An 18,396-nucleotide genomic window follows, 5' to 3' on the forward strand; every position below is an offset into this window, starting at 1 on the left:
GCTTCTCGACAGGAAAAGATTAAGTGTTGCGGCGTTAATATTTGTAGCACTAGCCTGCCCTTCTCGTGTTGCAGCGGGGCGTGTCCTGCCAGGAAGGTGCGTGGGAATCCTAATCACTCATCTGCATGGGCTGAAATATGTGCCAGCAAGAACTGATTTTGAATCGTTTATATTTGATTTTGAATTTATACACTTAAATAAACGCATTCACAAACTGAATATGAAAAACATAATTTGAATGTGTATTGTTTAATTTGAAACATTACATTTTAAAGAAATTAATCTGAATAGTATAATTTGAAATAGAATTTACTAGTTTTAAACTGAAGTCTAATAAACTTGAAAGTGAATGGAAGAATACGTTAGACCGCCAACATGGCGAGCAAACAAATACAGATCACGTGATCGAGAGCGTTCTCGTTGTATCTCACACAAGTGTTCCTAATGTCATGAAAAATAAAAATAGATTAGTCGTTGAGTAAAGATTTTGTTTGTGGCAGTTAAGCTTAAAGTACGCCATCTTATAGAGTCTCTGTGAAACAAATATTGCAGTGTGCCGTGAAGGGTCTCTCAGGGGTGGACTACACTTCCCAGGGTTCACTTGCATGTGACGTCCCGTGCCTCCATTGGCTTCCAAGACGACGCCCTTTACTCTTCCGTCCCAATTCACTGACACATTTATGTCGCCGAAATACGCACTAGCGATCCGTTTACCTGTGGGTTCAGTAGAAAAACAAAACCATGGCTTCGAACCTGCACTGCGGCTTACAAGATATAAGCAGGAGTGTGCGATATGTCAGAAAACACCTGGTTCAAAATGGAGTTAGTCGTAAACCGTTCTCGAGTGTGAAGAAGAACGAACTTGAACTTAGGGATTCCACTTTAGCTTCCCCCGACTTTAACGAATCTGCGAAAACCTTGACAAGACAGGTAATGTTATTTTCTTATTTATATTAATATTTCTGCAGTAAATTAAACGGGAATGTTTGAGGCAACACATTAAACCAGGAGGTTAACGCTAGCACAAGTGTCATCCTCCTGGTTAAGGGTAATAACTTAAATTATGTAAACTGTTACGAGAGTTTCGGGTCGTTATACACCAATTTTAATGAAAGAATAAATACAAATACTACACAAATTTTAAATAGAGAAATAACTAATATAGCAATGTATAGATGCATAGACTGTATTTGATCGTTTAAAAGTGTTTGTCGAATTTACAGTGGAAAGTACGGAAAGTATTCAGACCCCCTTAAAATTTTAACTCTTTGTTATATTGCAGTCATTTAAGTTCATTTTTTCCCTCATTAATGCACACAGCATCCCATATTGACAGAAAAAAATGAAATTGTTGTAATTTTTGCAGATTTATTAAAAAAGGAAAAACTGAAATATCACACAGCCATAAGTGACACTTTGCTCAGTATTTAGTAGAAGCACCCTTTTGAGCTAATTCAGCCATCAGTCCTTTTGGGGAATGATGCAACAAGTTTTTCACACCTAGATTTGAGGATCCTCTGCTATTCCTCCTTGCAGATCCTCTCCAGTTCTGTCAGGTTGGATGGTGAATGTTGGTGAACAGCCATTTTCAGGTCTCTCCAGAGATGCTCAATTGGGTTTAAGTCAGGGCTCTGGCTGGGCCATTCAAGAACAGTCATGGAGTTGTTCTGAAGCCACTCCCTCGTTATTTTAGCTGTGTGCTTAGGGTCATTGTCTTGTTGGAAGGTGAACCTTTGGGCCAATCTGAGGTCCTGAGCACTCTGGAGAAGGTTTTTGTCTAAGATATCCCTGTACTTGGCCACATTCATCTTTCCTTCGATCTGCCTGTCCCTGTCCCTGCAGCTGAAAAACAACCCCACAGGATGATGCGGCCACCACCATGCTTCACTGTTGGGACTGTATTGGACAGGTGATGAGCAGTGCCTGGTTTTCGCTTCGAATTAAGGTCAAAAAGTTCTATCTTGGTCTCATCAGACCAGAGAATCTTCTTTCTCACCATCTTGGAGTCCTTCAGGTGTTTTCTTTTTTTATTATTAGGAAACTCCATGCGGGCTTTCATGTCTTGCACTGAGGAGAGGCTTCTGTCGGGCCACTCTGCCAAAAAGCCCCGACTGGTGAAGGGCTGCAGTGATGGTTGACTTTCTAGAACTTTCTCCCATCTCCCAACTGCATCTCTGGAGTTCAGGATTATGGAGGCTACTGTGCTCTTAGGAACCTTAAGTGAGGCAGACATTTTTTTGTAACCTTGGCCAGATCTGTGCCTTGCCACAATTCTGTCTCTGAGCGCTTCAGGCAGTTCCTTTGACCTCATGATTCTCATTTGCTCTGACATACATGCACTGTGAGCTGTAAGGTCTTCTATAGACAAGTGTGTGGCATTCCTAATCAAGTCCAATCAGTATCATCGAACACAGCTGGAATCCAATGAAGGTGTAGAACCATGTCAAGGATAATCAGAAGAAATGGACAGCACCTGAGTTAAATATATGAGTGTCACAGCAAAGGGTCTGAATACTTATGGCTGTGTGATATGTGTGGTCATTAATGAAGAAAAAAATTAACTTAAATGATTTTAGTAAATGGCTGCAATATAAGAAAGAGTGAAATATTTAAGGGGGTCTGAATACTTTCCGTACCCACTGTTTAGCCACCTTAGATGAGAAACTGCAGTTCCTTCGGAAATAGTGCGTAAATGCGAGTTATTGAAACTGAGCTGAAATGGCAAATCATTTATAAATAGAGGACTCGTGAGCATAAAGCGGTACAGATAATGGATGGATGGATAGAATCCTGATAAATATATCATCGTGTATCATAGCAACCCAAGCAAATTTGCTTCCTAGAGTCTCAGAGCAGGGTGATATTCCAGCTCCGCTGATAGATCACTGTCATGCTAATGTTTTTCTGTTTCTTGACTTTTGTCTAGTATTCTTGCAGAAAAAAACGGTATATTTTTGAGCCAATACGTTTTAGCGTGAGAAAAACAGTACTGTACTTCACTCATCCAGAACAAGCCAAGCATTTAACCTTTGAGTTGAAAAAAATAATGAACTCAGCATTTACATACTTGCAACCAATGTCAACATGGTGTTGATTAAGCAGCCATCCTTTGTATAACTATATATTACTATAGTCTTCAAAGTGGAATTTATTGTGGTTGAAGTTTATGATTTATTTGATTTTACCGAATAAACGTTTAAAGTGACCTTGTGGCGTGTTTGAGAGACAACTAGATTAGTGAACAAAAGAGGAATTGGTGTCACAGCAATTGTGAAGTCCTGTGATTAAGTATTGCGTGTGACCAAACGCATAGTCTTTTGTTCGCCTTTACACTCAGAACACAGCTGCATACTATTGGCAGGCAAAGGTCATAGTCATTCCATGGGACCTTGAACTACTGTAATGTGACTCAATCGGGAAGCCTATTCACCAATTCTAAATGATTAGCCAGCTTTTTAGTTCAGCCAGCTGTCATAAATGCAATGAACAATTTCAGTTTCAGAAAGCAGCAGCAATATGTTTTATGTATTTTGCTGAAGTTATGAATAAAGCTAAACATCAATGAAATAGTTTGTGATTGACTACAATTCAGTGTTTATTATATTCACAAATTCTGTGCAGGGACACAAAATCTGCTTATAACAGTGGGGAGGTGGGGGGGGGGATGAATTTAGAGTTAGTTTAACCTCAGATAAGTGATTTATCATCGCAAGAGTCTCTTGGAATGATCTGTCTTTTCTTCAGGAGAAGATAAGAGTGCACAACATTCCCTTTTCATCGTTCTTGACGGACAACTTTGGCCGGAGACACAATTACTTGCGCATCTCCCTGACTGAGAAATGCAACCTGCGCTGTAAGTCTGCCTACCATGTCTGTTAAAGTTGTCATCTTGAGGACATTTGGACTCACGTCTCTTTCGAGCTACTGAGTTACTGAGATTAGTGCAGACGAGGCCGCAGCAGAGAATTGAAACCAGTCTAGCAAACGGTACGTCTTTTGAGTATATCAGCTTCTAAAAAATAATTTTAATGTTAGTTGTTTGTCTGGTCACACAACTTGAATTATGAATTATATTATTATTATTATTAATATCATCATTGACTTAAATCATCATTCAAATAAAGCCCAATAAAAATTATTCAATTCCATTAAAAACTCAAAACTTTGAGAGATCCTATTGTGTCTTTATGTAAAAGTAAAACTTGTCTGATAATCATGTAATTATTAGACATCTCCTTGTTTTGGCCCAGACCAGGTATTGCCAGGTAATCATTTTTGAAATTAGAATAGTATGTACTGAAAACTTAGATTAATCAATAACCATTTCATTTGTGATTTGTTAATACTTGCTGCAAATGCTAACCTCTTCCTCTTTATAATACCTGTAAAAAAATACAAAAAAACCTTACCGTTACATGTGATCATATACCTAAAAATGATAGCTCGTTCCTCATCATAATACCTGTCAAAATTGGTCACCCGTTCCAAATAGATACTTGCTCCAGCAAATGTCTATCCTTCCAAATAGTTTACCTGTAATCTTATTGTTGTGATATCAGTGCACTTGCTGCCATGAATTTACCACTACCAAATACAGTAATACAAGTGTACTTTACAATCTCGTACATTGATCAGATAGTGTCTGCAAGGAAAATTTGGTTTTCATGATCAGGATTAGATATGTATTGCTTGTGTTATAACAAATAAAAACCTGAGTTCGTTGATTAAAACAATGTTTTTTTTTTTTTTTAATAAAACAGCTACATTAAATAAAAAGATTTTAATTAAAGTATTAGGTCAGTAAATAAATATTTTCAAATGTTCATTTTTTTGGCACACTTACTGTTCTGCCTTTTTCCCTCATTTATGTGATAGCCTTCCAAAATTTGGGTCCGACAGTAACGGTGGCCTGGGGCGACTACGCCGTTGTTTGGGGCCACCATCAATGTATAGTCAATGGCCTGCTCTGGCCAGTACAAATTACTAAGTCACCCATGATTTTCGCCTGTCGAAAATGGCCTTCGGGGCATTCGGGTTAGCCTCAAGATGATAGCCGAACAGAAGCTAATGTCACTAGCCTCATACAGCAGCTGCTACTTTGCAGCCTGTAGAATGTTATTCTGCCCTCCTTGAGTGTGCTTTAAGCTGTTTACTGACACCCTAGTTACTCTAAACTAAGCGCACAACAAAAATAATTACCCTCATTTTATATTTAAATACAAGACACACATCGTTTTTTAAATCGCCAGTTTAATGCTAACAGTCAATGGAAAACCCTATTGACGGGCTAGCTAATATTAGCATTTGGTCACAGGAGAGAGTTACCTTTTATTAACGAATATTCACATACAAACGGCATAGTAACACATACAGACTCACGGACATATATACTTCCTAATCTGTGAAAAACAAGTTTATTAACGTTATATTGTGACTTAATTCTTCTACTCTTTTTTTTTTTTTTTAGCTTCCACCACACGAGTAGCTCCATGCATGCCTTGCACCACACTGTCCCTAAGAGGCCAAGCTGCACATAGCAGGAACAGCAGATGCAGTCATTGACTATATAAAAATACACACTTTTTTTTCATGAATGTGACATGAAATCAGACTAAACCTTTCCTATCGCGGGTGATTTCCCAGATCGGCCCCAACATATTTTGGCAGGAATGACAAAACGTCTTGTAGTGTGACATAACCCACGACCAACAATTTCGCCGTACCGTAGCCCTACGATACCAAAATGAAAAGTCTAGCAGGTTTTATTATTATTATTATTTTTTTTATATCTTCAGCGTAGTGTGACATATCGACGACAACTCTCCGACAGCGCACCTTGACGTCGACCAATCGGATTGCGTATTGTGACCGTCGCAACGCCTCCCGTGCTTGGTTGTCAACATACTTGGTTGCTGTTGTCAACATTTATTTACGCGCACAAACCAATGTTCACTGAAGTTTTAGCACATGATTTGACAGAACGGCAGCATGTTTACGTACAATAATTAGTGCTAGCACTAGCTTGCTAGGCTACATAACATTTCGTTGCCTGCTTGCGAGCCATATCGTATTAAAAGTAGGTGAACTGAGCTCAAGCAAACCTTGAATGAACGGCCTCTCTCTCGAGCACCGGCAACGACTAGGGTTGAGACAGATAAACCGATTTGACCGGATATCCGTTCGTGAAGACATAACAGTATCGGTAGCAGACTTCTCAATCGATACAAAATCCGCTGGGGAGCCTTAGATCAATTGAATGTCGAGCTGTGGATCGGTTGCCTGAGGTTAGTGTTTTCCACTTAAAAACAAAACGAGAGCACACATAACGACGCTCGCGGATGCTCCTTGACCACATAGAGTAGCACCGCAGCAACGGGTTTTGAAAGGACAATGAACGAATCGATGTAAAAATTGGCACGAGCGCTGGTGAAACTACTGATTCACAGAGAACGGTTTTCAACGCACTATGGGGAAAAAAATCCAAAGTCTGGACCGTTTTTGGATTTTCTAACAGAAACGGACAACTCGATAAAAGCCATGCTATCTGCAAGCTATGCAGAGCAGCTCCGAAGTACTACGGGTCAACAACTAATCTTGACGTTGATGCCACAAGAAAACACGGTGAGGGGTATGGTGAGTTAAAGTCGAGCACCCAACAGGAGCATGCTAGCAGTGCTAACATACCAGGAAAAACTGCTAGCGTTATTCCCACGTATTTCTGAAAACTCGGCCACAATTCAGCACGAGCAAAGGAAATCACGGCTGCAATAACCCATTTCATTTCCAAGGGCTTATGTCCGTACAATGTAGTTGAGTAGGATGGTTTTCGGGACTTGCTGCATACCTTAAAGCCAAGATATGCATTACCATCCCGAAAGCATATCACTAACACTTGTATGCCGGTGTTGTATGCTCAAGTGAAGAGCCACGTTGAAGAAGAGCTTGCAAAAGCAGAGCGAGCTGCAATAACAACTAATACTTGTAGGTTATGTGCAACTGAGTCATATGTGACCATCACAGCCCACCATATTACTTAAAATTGGCAGCTAAAGTGTCATGTTTTACAGATTTACAGACAAAGGTGTTTAAAGGGTCACACTCCGGGAAGAATAGAGGTACTCTACTGAAACAGGAATGCATAGCCCTCACCTCATGTGCTTTGCACACACCATTAATCTTGCCACACAGAAAGCCTTCAGGGTGAACATGGTAGCAAGGTTGCTGGAGAGTGGTTGTTTTTTTCCACCAGTGTTAAGGCAGCAGATATTTTACAGGAGAAATAAAAACTGCTGGCCTTTCCTTCCCACAAGCTCATTCAAGATGTCGACAACCTGTTTGAACAGTGCCTATGACATGCTTGAACGCTCTTTGGAGCAACAACTTGCTATATCTGCTGCACTCCTGTCCAGGGATCTCAGAAATGGAGGAGATGTGAACACTCTAAAGGACGAAAATCTTTGCAATTGTGAAGACATTGTCAAGCTGATGGCAACGGTCAAACTTGTGACCATGTCTGAAGACAAGCAGCCCACAGTTTGAATGATTTCCCCAGTCAAAGCAAAGCTTAAAAATAACTTTGTAGCATCAGATAAAGACACAGTGGTAATCGGAGAGATGAAGCAGGCATTCACAAATGACTTGGAGAAACGCTACGCATCTGTACACATCTTACAAATCCTGCCTGGGAAATCAAACATGAGTGTTTTCTCATTTACAAAATACAAGTAGGGCTGTGAATTTCAAAATAAGAGCAAGTAAATTAAAAGAAAGTATTGTATATTCAAATATGGTGTTTAACTTCAGAATAATTATTTGAAAACACTAACAAAATACAGATAATACTTCATGTTTTGATCATCTGGGAAGAAGCAAAATCATGCATTGTAAAAATGCACTATAGATATGTAGAAGGGTTTTCCAGAATTTTGAGGTCAACTTTGGGGGTGCGCATTATACACGGGTGCGCATCATACACAAGAAATTACGGTACCTGTTGTTCAAAACAGTAAACTACTCGAGTACTACCTACTCAAGAAGGTTTCTGTTGTTTACTCTAAATCTACTGTATTCTCCCTCTGGACTTCGAAGATTAATTTGAAGTAGTTATATATTGAAGATGTTTATGTTCTGTTTTACTGTACATTCATCCATCCGTCCATTCCTGATCCCATCCAACAAAAAGTATGTTGCTGTATGATGTATTTATTCCATGACTAATAATGAATACATTAACGAGATTTTGTTTATTTTTTTTACAGTGGCATAAAGCAACCATGCGAGGGTATAAGTCGTCGTTTACGTTTGAAAATACTGTTAAAATGTCATTTTATAGAATTGGGTTCTTTATGATTAACATCTTCATCAACAATAATAAAAGTAGCTCTTTTCCATATCGAATCGAATCGTAGTATTGTGTCGATCCCAAATTGAATCAAATCATTTCACCTTTAAAGAAGTCGTTTTTTTGTATCGAATCGCACCCCTTGTCGCTAGATATGTATTGAATCGGCCTCATGCCATAGATTCGCAATCCTAGTGACGACCACGACATATTTTTTCTCATTCCGTTCCCCTTCAAACAATACATTGGCACAATCCATTGTTGTTGTCCTCGCCATGGTAACAGGTGTATCCGGTTGCGTTGACCGGTGACACGTTTTCTGGTTCCGCCTCCCAGACAGCATTTGATTTGACAAGCTAAAGCTCAGCGATCGTAAAAGATGAGATACGGTGCTATCGGAAGAAATGTCGCCACTGTTTGAACGAGATACGGCAAGATTTGATGGCAGTAGTCTGACATAGTGCAATGGTGAAAGAGCAAATTTGTCTGTAGTCTGATCGCGGCATTAGGTCAATTAGGATTACCAAAATTATTTCTATTTGCTAAACGCCAGAATAATGAGAGCATTTTTTTAGACAACAATAATAGACAAAGACAATACAGTTATGGCTAAAAGAATTGGCAAGAATAGCCATCAAGGTAATTTTCTTTGTTTGTTTTCAATTTTTATTATTTTAATATTATTTTATTTGTGACTAATTTATTTTCTGGTTGTTCTTTTAAGTTATATTTAAAGTTGAGTTTCGGTAGTTGAATAAATACCAAGTTTTGAAGTAAATTGTTTATTAATCATGATTTTAATATCAATCAAAATAATTGTGATTATTATTTATTCAATAATCGCCCAGCCCTAGTGTAGCGTCCCTTCACACTGTGCAGGCGCAAGAGCTGCCAACCAAACCCAAACAAACATGTCAGACCATATGGCCAATAGCACTCACCATAAATACATTGAAAAATTTACAGCTAATCTGCACGATCGTAACAGCAGTTCTCACTCAGGGGTTATCCGTACTTGAATCGGCAGCATAAAACCCTTTTCGGAGTACCCCTAATTATACATAGTGTGCACAACATCAAGACACAAGATAAACCATTGTTGGAATCTCAGTGATAAGTAAATATTTTAAGAATTTTGTCATTGATTTATTGTTGTATGCATTATTATTAATTAGTGCAATTCCAATGCCTTGATTTTAGAGGTGAGTGCAGAGTGATACTAAAACTAATAATTTCCTAAAGGGGCTGAAATAATATAGTAGAAAGACGCTAAATATGAAATGAGTTAAAACTTAACATATTATACCATGAATATACGGGGCCAGTACAAGTTCTGACCGGGCCACCACTCAAAAGGGCTTAACACCGGACCCTGCTTAGGTGCATTGTTTCCGATAATAACCCTTGAGATGTTTCTACAGTTTAATTGCTGTCCACCTGCAGTAAATGCAGTTGATTGGACATGATTTGGAAAGGCACATGCTTGTCTATATAAGGTTCCACAGTTGACAGTGCATGTCAGTAGCAACATGACAGGATTGAAATAACAGTCTGTCAAAATGCTGTCTGTTTGGAATGATTACTTCAACCAGAGTACAACGCACTAAGAATTAAAAAAAAAAAATCTGATGTTTGGTTCCAGGGAAATTTAGTTTTTATGTGGGAGAGTATGGCCTTTGAGGAACTGGTCAAAAAACACCGCCACTGATCAAAAAACACCGCCACAAAGGAACTCAGGACAACTTCTAAAGAACTGCAGGCCTCCCTTGCCTCAGTTAAGGTCAGTGTTCATGACAACAATAAGGAAGAGACTGGGCAAAAATGGCATCCATGGCAGAGTTCCAACGCAAAAACCACTGCTGACCATAAAGAACATGAAGGCTTGACTTACTTTTGCAAAAAAACATCTGAATGATTCCCAAGACTTTGGGCAGACTATTTTATGGACTGACGAGATGAAAGTTGAGATTGTTCGAAGGTGTGTGTAGCGTTACATCTGGTGTAAATGTAGCACAGCAGTTCAGAAAAAGAACATCATACCAACAGTCAAACATGCTGGTGGTAGTGTGATGATCTTGGTCCGCATTGCTCCTTCAGGACCTGGACACCTTGCTGTGATAGATGGAACCGTGAATTCTGCTTTTTAACAGAAGATTCTGAAGGAGAAGGTTCTGCCATCAGTTTTTGACCTCAAGTTGAAGCGCGCTTGGGTTCTGCAGCAGGATAAAGATCCAAAACACACCAGCAAGTCAACTTCTGAATGGCTTAAAAAACAAAATGAAGGTTTTGGAGTGGCCTAGTCAAAGTCCAGAATTGAATGCGATTGAAATGCAGTGGCATGACCTTTATAAAGGTTGTTCATGCTCAAGAACCCTCCATTTTTGCTGAATTCAAACAATTCAGTGAGGAAGAGGGGGCCAAAATATCTTCACAGAGATGTGAAAGACTCATTGCCAGTTATAGAAAACGCTTGATTTCAGTTGATGGCCCAACCAGTTATTAGGTTTAGGAGACCATTACTGTTTCACACAGGGAAGGTAACTTTGAAAAGTTTTTTTCCCTTAATAAATAAACTCACCATTTAAAAACAGCATTTTAAGTTCACCGGGGTTATATTTGTCTGATATTTACATTTGTTTGATGATCTTAAACAGTAAGGTGGGGAAACTAAATTTCAGAAGGGGGCAATGCTTTTTCACAGCACTGCAGTATACTGTGAGATATGTTGGTCTGGTTTAACTTGTAGCTTTCAAAAGCCAACTTTGTGTTTCTGTTTGTTCTGCTCATTTTCAGGTCAGTACTGCATGCCAGAGGAGGGTGTGACGCTTACACCACGAGGCCAGCTTCTGTCCACAACAGAAGTTTTGACCCTAGCTCGCCTCTTTGTGAAAGAGGGTGTGGAGAAGATTCGTCTCACTGGAGGAGAGCCTCTCATCAGACCTGATGTGCTGGATATCATTGGTAACACAAATTGAGAAAGTCATGCATGTTTCCCATGTGACTTCACAGATGGACTGAATGGTTCAGTTCATGAAGAATTATGCAGCAAGGATAACTGATTAGTCACCACACATCTACCTTGTCTAATGTATCACAGCACAAGTTACTTTCATGAGTTAGTGTCACAAGGATCACAAAGCTGTGACTGACATTGACGCATTACATGGGTTAACGAGGCAGGCAAATACAGGAAGTGGAGCATGGAATTCCAGCAGTCGCCATCAAGACTCAGAATGACTTTATTTGCCAAATGTATGAAGTCGACACAGGAATTTGACTTGGCAATCAGCTCTAAATAAAGACAAGACATGAAAAACAAGACTAAAGAGGCAGACAATGAATGCACATTAGGTGCAAAAAGATATGTATATGCTTGTTATTGGCTTTAGGGGATTAAAAAGTCTGCATGTAGTAGAGTCCACAGCAACTAAATTGCAAGGTCATTAAAATTAAAAGCTGCAGATAATGTTTAGATAAACAGAATAAAAATAAAGATATAATAAAAATAAAAATAGTCCTACGCAGGTGTACTGAGTAGTGACTATATGCGAGGTTATGAGGTTTGTGCTTCCTTCCGGGGGTGGGAGAGGGGAGGGGGGGGGCTCTGCAAAGGTCTATGACCATTTCCACTGTCTTCTGTGGCTTGAGCAAGTTGTTTCCAGAGCACCATCTAGCTACTCTAGATGCGACACTTCCTGTGTGTAAGCAGATTTATCATTATCCCTGATGACTGACCAAGGTTGTCTCATCTGCAAATGTAAGCAATTTGCTGGTGTAGTTGTTGGAAGTGCAGCCGCTTGTATACAGAAAGTACAGAAAGGGTGATAGCACGTACCACTGAAATGCCCCAATATTGATGAAGTGAGGACCAAACAAGTGAGTACCAGGTCGCGCATGCTGTTTCCTGTGTGATCCATCAGCTAATAGAGGGGTCCACACTTTCAATAGTTACATCCTCTCCTGCAGCCGCTTAGGCATTATTGTATTAAAAGCAGCACTAAAATCGACCAACAGCATTCTGACATAAGTGCTAGGAGAGTCCAGGTGGTCCAGAGAAAAGTGCAGACCTTAGGTTAACTGCATCATCAACTGAGCGGTTAGCTCTGGATGCAAACTGTAATGGATCGAGATGTGGGGGCCTTGATGTGTTTGAGGTAGGACAGGACCAGCAGCTCGAGACATTTCATGACTACTGATGGAAGGGCTACCTGCCTGTGGTGTTTTTTTTTTAGTACTGGAATAATAATAGATTTTAAAAAAAAACAGGACATAAAACATAAAAGAATTGATTTATTAAAAATGTCAGTGAAAACTGGAGCTAGCTGGCTGAGTGCTTTAGAGTTGCAGGTGAGATCCAGTCGGGGCCACCTGCTTCCCTAACATTTTTAATGTAATTTATATTTGCATGTCATAGAACCCCATGTTTTACGTCACAGACTCAACTGTATAGTTAGGCACATAACACACTGATTCTGTTTGCTGAAGTGTAGCAAACTGTATCACACAATGATTTACTCATTCCTTCGGGTTGTCCAGTGAGACTAAATAGGGCTGCACTGTAGATTGTTGTGCGCAATAGTCACATCGCAGGGTCCGCTGCAATATTGGTGGACTGTAATATTAAAAAGTGACCAGCAGAGGTTCATAAAAAGAACATCATACCAACAGTCAAACATGTTTGGACATGCTAATAAGATTAGCACCAATCGTAATTTCTCATGTATAATGCGCACCCATGTATAATACGCACCCTCAAAGTTGACCTCAAAATTCTGAAAAATCCTTCTACCCATGTATAATGCATTTTTACAATGCATGACTTTGCTTTTACCCATATAATCAAAATGAAGTACTATATGTATTTTGTTAGTTTTTTTCAAATAATGATTCTGAAATTAAGCACTTTATTTAATACTTTAATACTTTTAAATTACCTGCTCTTAGTTTGAAATTCACAGCCCTACTTTTATTTAGTAAATGAGTAAACAAACAGTTGTGCTCATGTGTTTAATTACCCAGGAAGAATTTGTAAGATGGGTACAATTCTTTAAAGAAAACATGAAGGTCCAGGTGAAACCCATTTAATTTTATTTTAATGGGATTCAAATTAAACTGGGATTCAAATTAAACTGACCAGCATCTTCCCCCACCATCGGAGGCAGCTCACCACCAGGTGGTGATCAGTTGACACCACCGTCCCTCTCTTCACCCGAGTGTCCAAGACATGCAGCCGCAAGTCCGATGACACAACCCCGAAGTCGATCATCGAACGGCTACCTAGGGTGTCCTGGTGCCAAGTGCACGTGTGGACACCCTTATGCTTGAACATTGTATTCGTTATGGACAATCCATGGGGCGCACAGAAGTCCAATAACAGAACACCACTCAGGTTCTGGTCGGGGGGGGGGCGTTCCTCCCAATCACGCCCTTCCTGGTCTCACTGACATTGAAGTCCCCCAGCAGAACAATGGAGTCCCCAGCGGGAGCGCTCTCCAGCACCCCCTCAAGGACTCCAAAAAGGGTGGGTACTCTGAGTTGCTTGTTTCGTGCATGGGCACAAACAGTCAGGACCCGTCCCCCCCAAAGTTTTACTTTTTGAGTGGAATTATGGAAATAAATGAACTTTTCCATGATGTTTTAATTTGTTTGGAAAGGTTATATATATAGTGCAGTAAGTATAAGAATACAATGTATGTTATGTTTAGCATTCTGTTTTAGTCCCATTCTTTATTTTTAGAGTAAAAACACGGATGCCAAATTTCTCGAAGCTGAATGGGAGCTCTGCACATTGTCCATGGTGTAACACTAGTTTGTCGGGTAAATGTGAATGCAGGCTTTTGTGTGTGTGCTTTGTTTAGTTAAGTTGTCGGTTTGACAATAATGCAGTTCTTTTTCTTTCCTTTTCAATGTGTTCTCCCTACTTTATTGATGATGCAGCTGAATTGAAGAAGTTGGAGGGTCTGAAGACCATCGCGGTGACAACAAATGGCATTAACCTGGCAAGATTTCTCCCTCTACTCAAAGATGCAGGCCTTGACCTTATCAACATCAGTTTGGATTCTCTGGTACCTGCCAAGTTTGAGTTCATTGTCAGGCGAAAAGGTATGAAGTTTTGTTTGAACATTAGGGTCAAATGTAAGAATGTTGAGGTATACAAAATTAGATGTGGCACCCTGCACCATGACTCCCTGCTACATCTTGCAATATTTTCGGCTCAGGCTAGGCTAGCTGACAGTTCAAATCCACACTGTGTCTATAAGTAGTTCCTAGCTGATGTGGGCCAGTCTCACTTGGAGGAGGTAAAGTGACAGCAGGCTCAGCTCTGTGTGGTGGGCGTATAGATGGAATGCACAGATGGACCGACTGAGATGAAGAAATAAGGAAGAGAGAATGTTCTGAAAAGCAACCATCTGAACCATTCTGCTTTCTTTTTTTAATCACTGGAAAGTTAACAGACTAAGCCATGAATACAGCAAGACCCAGAGAACTTCACCAAAATATAAATAATGTCTTACCAAATACCAGGTGTTATATTTATCCCCCATTTAAGCTTTCACATTCTTTTTCACAGGGTTCCACAAGGTTATGGAAGGCATTGATAAGGCCATTGAAATGGGCTACAATCCAGTCAAGGTATCTTGTAATCTTTTTTTTTTTTCTTTCTTTTAAATGCAGTCAGATAGAACAAGGTTTGAGGGGGACCGACAGCGATAAGAAAGAACATAAAAGTATAAAACAATAAAAGTATATGACTCACCCCCACCCCCAAAGCATGTACTGTATGTACAGTATGTGGTGCATTAAAAACAGTGGGAGATGCAGTATGTGGGGCCGGCCTGAGGGAGGTAGAGGAGGAAAGCCAAACTGACCTCTTGTCCTCTTAAGCACCCCCTGCCCCCAACATAATGAGTGTGTAATCATGCATTATGACCGGAGGGAAGGCAGGATACAGCAGTGGAGCAGCAGGACCAAGGAACAACAGAATTTTGATGAAACCCAGTCCACTGGCCGCTTATGTATGCCAGCTCCCCGGGGTGTGCCCATAGTCTCTTGTGAGGAATGGATACAGTGTAGCAGTATCTTGTAGCCTGTTTTTGTCTGTTGGAAACCCAATAACCACAACATTTTTTACTTAAAGTTTTATGTCGAAAGTGCTCAATGTTTTCTGACAAAAAAATCTGTTGATTAATTTTTTTTTAAATCATTGTCAACTAGCATATATATTCAATATGGTTGTCACGATCGGCTAGAGACTGGACCCAAGAGCAGGCAGAGGCTGAGAGGTTGTGATGAGCAGTTTATTGAAAGGGAAATGGGGATGGTCCTTGAGATGCGCTGGCGGGTTGTTGAGGCAGAGAATACGTGGCAGGCAGTGATGAGGATGGGCGGCTGGCTTGAAGGTGATGTGGCAGAGATCTACTTGACGAGGGACACGGAGGATACACTTAGGAAAAGGAGGAGCATGAAGGTCAAAACGATGGCAAGAAATAGAGTCGCTTACTTGGAGACTGAGGAGCCGCGGTACCGCTGTAGAAGCTGCAATACTCTGGCGAGAGTTTCTGGGATCTGGCAGGCTTAAATGCAGGTGATGATAAGGGCTGATTGATGACAGGTGTGCAGCCGAAGTGATGCTGATTACTGTGAAGCAAGAGAGGGAGGGAGAGAGACAGCGAGAGGAGCGCAAAGCGCCACCCAGGCTCCAGCAAAAGGACTGCAGGGCACAGTTCATGATGGCGGTAGTGTAATGATGACACATTCGCTAATAATGTTAATGTTAAATGAATTCCTCTGAGTGTCAATAAAAAGTGAGAAATATTACCTCTTTAAAGACATTAGTTCTAGTACATCTGTTGTAGTTGACATTTAAAGTCATCTTGTGTTAATGAGCGCATTTGTGCAGGATATCTCACTTCTTTGCAGACAAAAAAACCTCTGTATGGGTATGTTTAGTAACCGCTGTCTGCTGTGTGTTACCTGCTGTAGGTCAACTGTGTGGTCATGCGAGGCCTCAATGAAGACGAACTGCTTGATTTCGTAGGTCTGACAGAGAAGAAGCCTCTGGAAGTGCGCTTCATTGAATACATGCCATTTGATGGTTAGTCTGCACATTCAAGAAGATGACAGTCATGATAGACTACTCAAAAAAGTTTGATTGTAACAAATTTGAACCAAGTATTGAGCTTGTCATTCATTTTTTTTCTTGAAAACAAAGTGGAACATAATGTTCTCAAAACTGAAGTATCTAACTTCATTTGATACTATGGATGCTTTGGTGGTGCCATTCCCACAATAACCTGCTGTGCATGTATCTTCTTCCCTGTTCAGGCAACAAATGGAACTTTAAGAAGATGGTGAGCTACCAGGAGATGTCTGATCACATCAGGCAGCAGTGGCCTGACCTGGAAACACTTCAAACTGGACACTCAGACACAGCCAAGGTGTATTTTCAAGTCACAATTTAGAATTATTCCGCAAATGTGTGATTCAGTTATGTTTAGTTCTTTTTGTTATTTTTATTACTTCCACCTGGTGTATTTACAATGGAATGGTTGACTGGAAAACCCAGGAACACAGAGAACTGAATGGCGGTGGGGGGACATGATCGATTAAGGATTAAGTCAGCTGACATCAAGAATAAACACTAGTTAAAGCCATCATTTTTTTTTTATAGCGCTTGTACTCTTTTAGATCACGGCTGAGGTGGAGCCTATCCCAGATTAATTTGGGGGGGGGGATGGTACAACCTGAACTGGTCGCCATCCAATAACAGAGTGTATATACCGTAGACAAGAAATTACACACTCAGATTCACACCTATGGGCAATTTAGAGTCTTCAATGAAACTAGCATGTTTTTACAATATCGGAGGAAACCCACGTAACCATAGAAGATCACTTTGAATTCCACAAAGGAAGGCCCAAGCTGTGATTTTATAAAAAAAAACTGTGAGGCAGACATGCTAACCACAATTCCACCATGCTGCCAGCCAGAAACATACAGTATGTCCATCCATCCATTTTCTGAGCCGGTTCTCCTCACTAGGGTCACGGGCATGCTGGAGCCTATCTTAGCTATCTTTGGGCGAGAGGCGGGGTACACCCTGAACTGGTCGCCAGTCAATCGCAGGGGACATATAAACAAACAACCATTCGCACTCACATTCACACCTACGGGCAATTTAGAGTCTTCAATTAACCTACCATGCATGTTTTTGGGATGTGGGAGTAAACCGGAGTACCCAGAGAAAGCCCACGCAGGCGCGGGGAGAACATGCAATCTCCACACAGGTGGGCCCGGGATTTGAACCCCGGTCTTCAGAACTGTGAAGCAGATGTGCTAACCAGTGCCGCCTCAACAACAATAATAATACAAATTTTATTTTCTAGACACTCAAGGACGCATAACAGTACAGAGTAAAAGCTGATATAAAAAGTATATAAAAACATATACTATATTGCCAAAAGTATTTGCTCACCTGCCTTAACTCACATATGATTTTAAGTGATATCCCAACAGCTTCAACTCTTGTGAGAAGGCTTACAACAACTTTAGGAGTGAGTTTATTGGAATTTTTGCCCATTCTTCCAGGAGCATATATGTGCGGCCACACACTGATGTTGGACGAGAAGGCCTGGCTCGCTGTCCACTCGAAATCAACCTAAAGGTGTTCTATTGGGTTTAGGGCAGGACCAGTCAAGTTCATCCATACCAAATTCTCTCGTCTTTATGGACCTTGCTTTGTGCACTGTTGCACAGACATGTTAGTACTGGAAGGGGTAAGTCCCAAACTGTTTGACTGTCCAAAATGTCATGGTATGCCTAAGCTTGCAGACTTTCTTTCACTGGGGCTCAGGGGCGTTTTTAGATGTTTCCAACTTTGTGGGAACAGTTTGGAGATGGCCCCTTCCTGTTCCCACATGACTGTGCATCAGTGCACAAATCAATGTTCATAAAAACACAGATGAGAGGCTTTACTGTGGATGAACTCGACTGGCCTGCACAAACCTGACCTCAACCCTATAAAGCACTTTTGGATGAATTAGATCGGAGACAGA

The 18,396-nt window shown here is 40.5% G+C and overlaps 1 protein-coding gene and 1 long non-coding RNA gene across 10 annotated transcripts in view; one reads left to right on the forward strand and one right to left on the reverse strand.

The window, feature by feature from the left end:
• mocs1 (molybdenum cofactor synthesis 1) overlaps positions 1 to 18,396 on the forward strand; it is a 23,315-nt gene continuing 4,919 nt past the window's right edge. For 2 of the 9 annotated variants that reach the window (XM_061793823.1, XM_061793824.1), the window contains exons 1-7: positions 611 to 930; positions 3,745 to 3,853; positions 11,135 to 11,302; positions 14,279 to 14,443; positions 14,913 to 14,974; positions 16,325 to 16,436; positions 16,667 to 16,779. In XM_061793823.1, coding sequence (XP_061649807.1) covers positions 742 to 930; positions 3,745 to 3,853; positions 11,135 to 11,302; positions 14,279 to 14,443; positions 14,913 to 14,974; positions 16,325 to 16,436; positions 16,667 to 16,779 — 918 coding nt within the window. In that variant the 5' untranslated portion in view covers positions 611 to 741. Of the gene's footprint in view, positions 97 to 590; positions 931 to 3,744; positions 3,854 to 10,104; positions 10,122 to 11,134; positions 11,303 to 14,278; positions 14,444 to 14,912; positions 14,975 to 16,324; positions 16,437 to 16,666; positions 16,780 to 18,396 lie in introns of those variants that run through there. The other 7 variants (XM_061793828.1, XM_061793830.1, XM_061793829.1 and 4 more) reach the window with 7 other exon arrangements.
• Positions 15,626 to 16,309, reverse strand: LOC133487384 (uncharacterized). Its single transcript, XR_009791297.1, has 2 exons — positions 15,843 to 16,309; positions 15,626 to 15,757 (listed from the first exon to the last, which is right to left on the reverse strand). It is a non-coding gene; the product is annotated as an uncharacterized LOC133487384 (long non-coding RNA).

Source organism: Phyllopteryx taeniolatus, chromosome 13 (genome assembly GCF_024500385.1).
Source record: "Phyllopteryx taeniolatus isolate TA_2022b chromosome 13, UOR_Ptae_1.2, whole genome shotgun sequence".
NCBI classification, from domain to species: domain Eukaryota; kingdom Metazoa; phylum Chordata; class Actinopteri; order Syngnathiformes; family Syngnathidae; genus Phyllopteryx; species Phyllopteryx taeniolatus.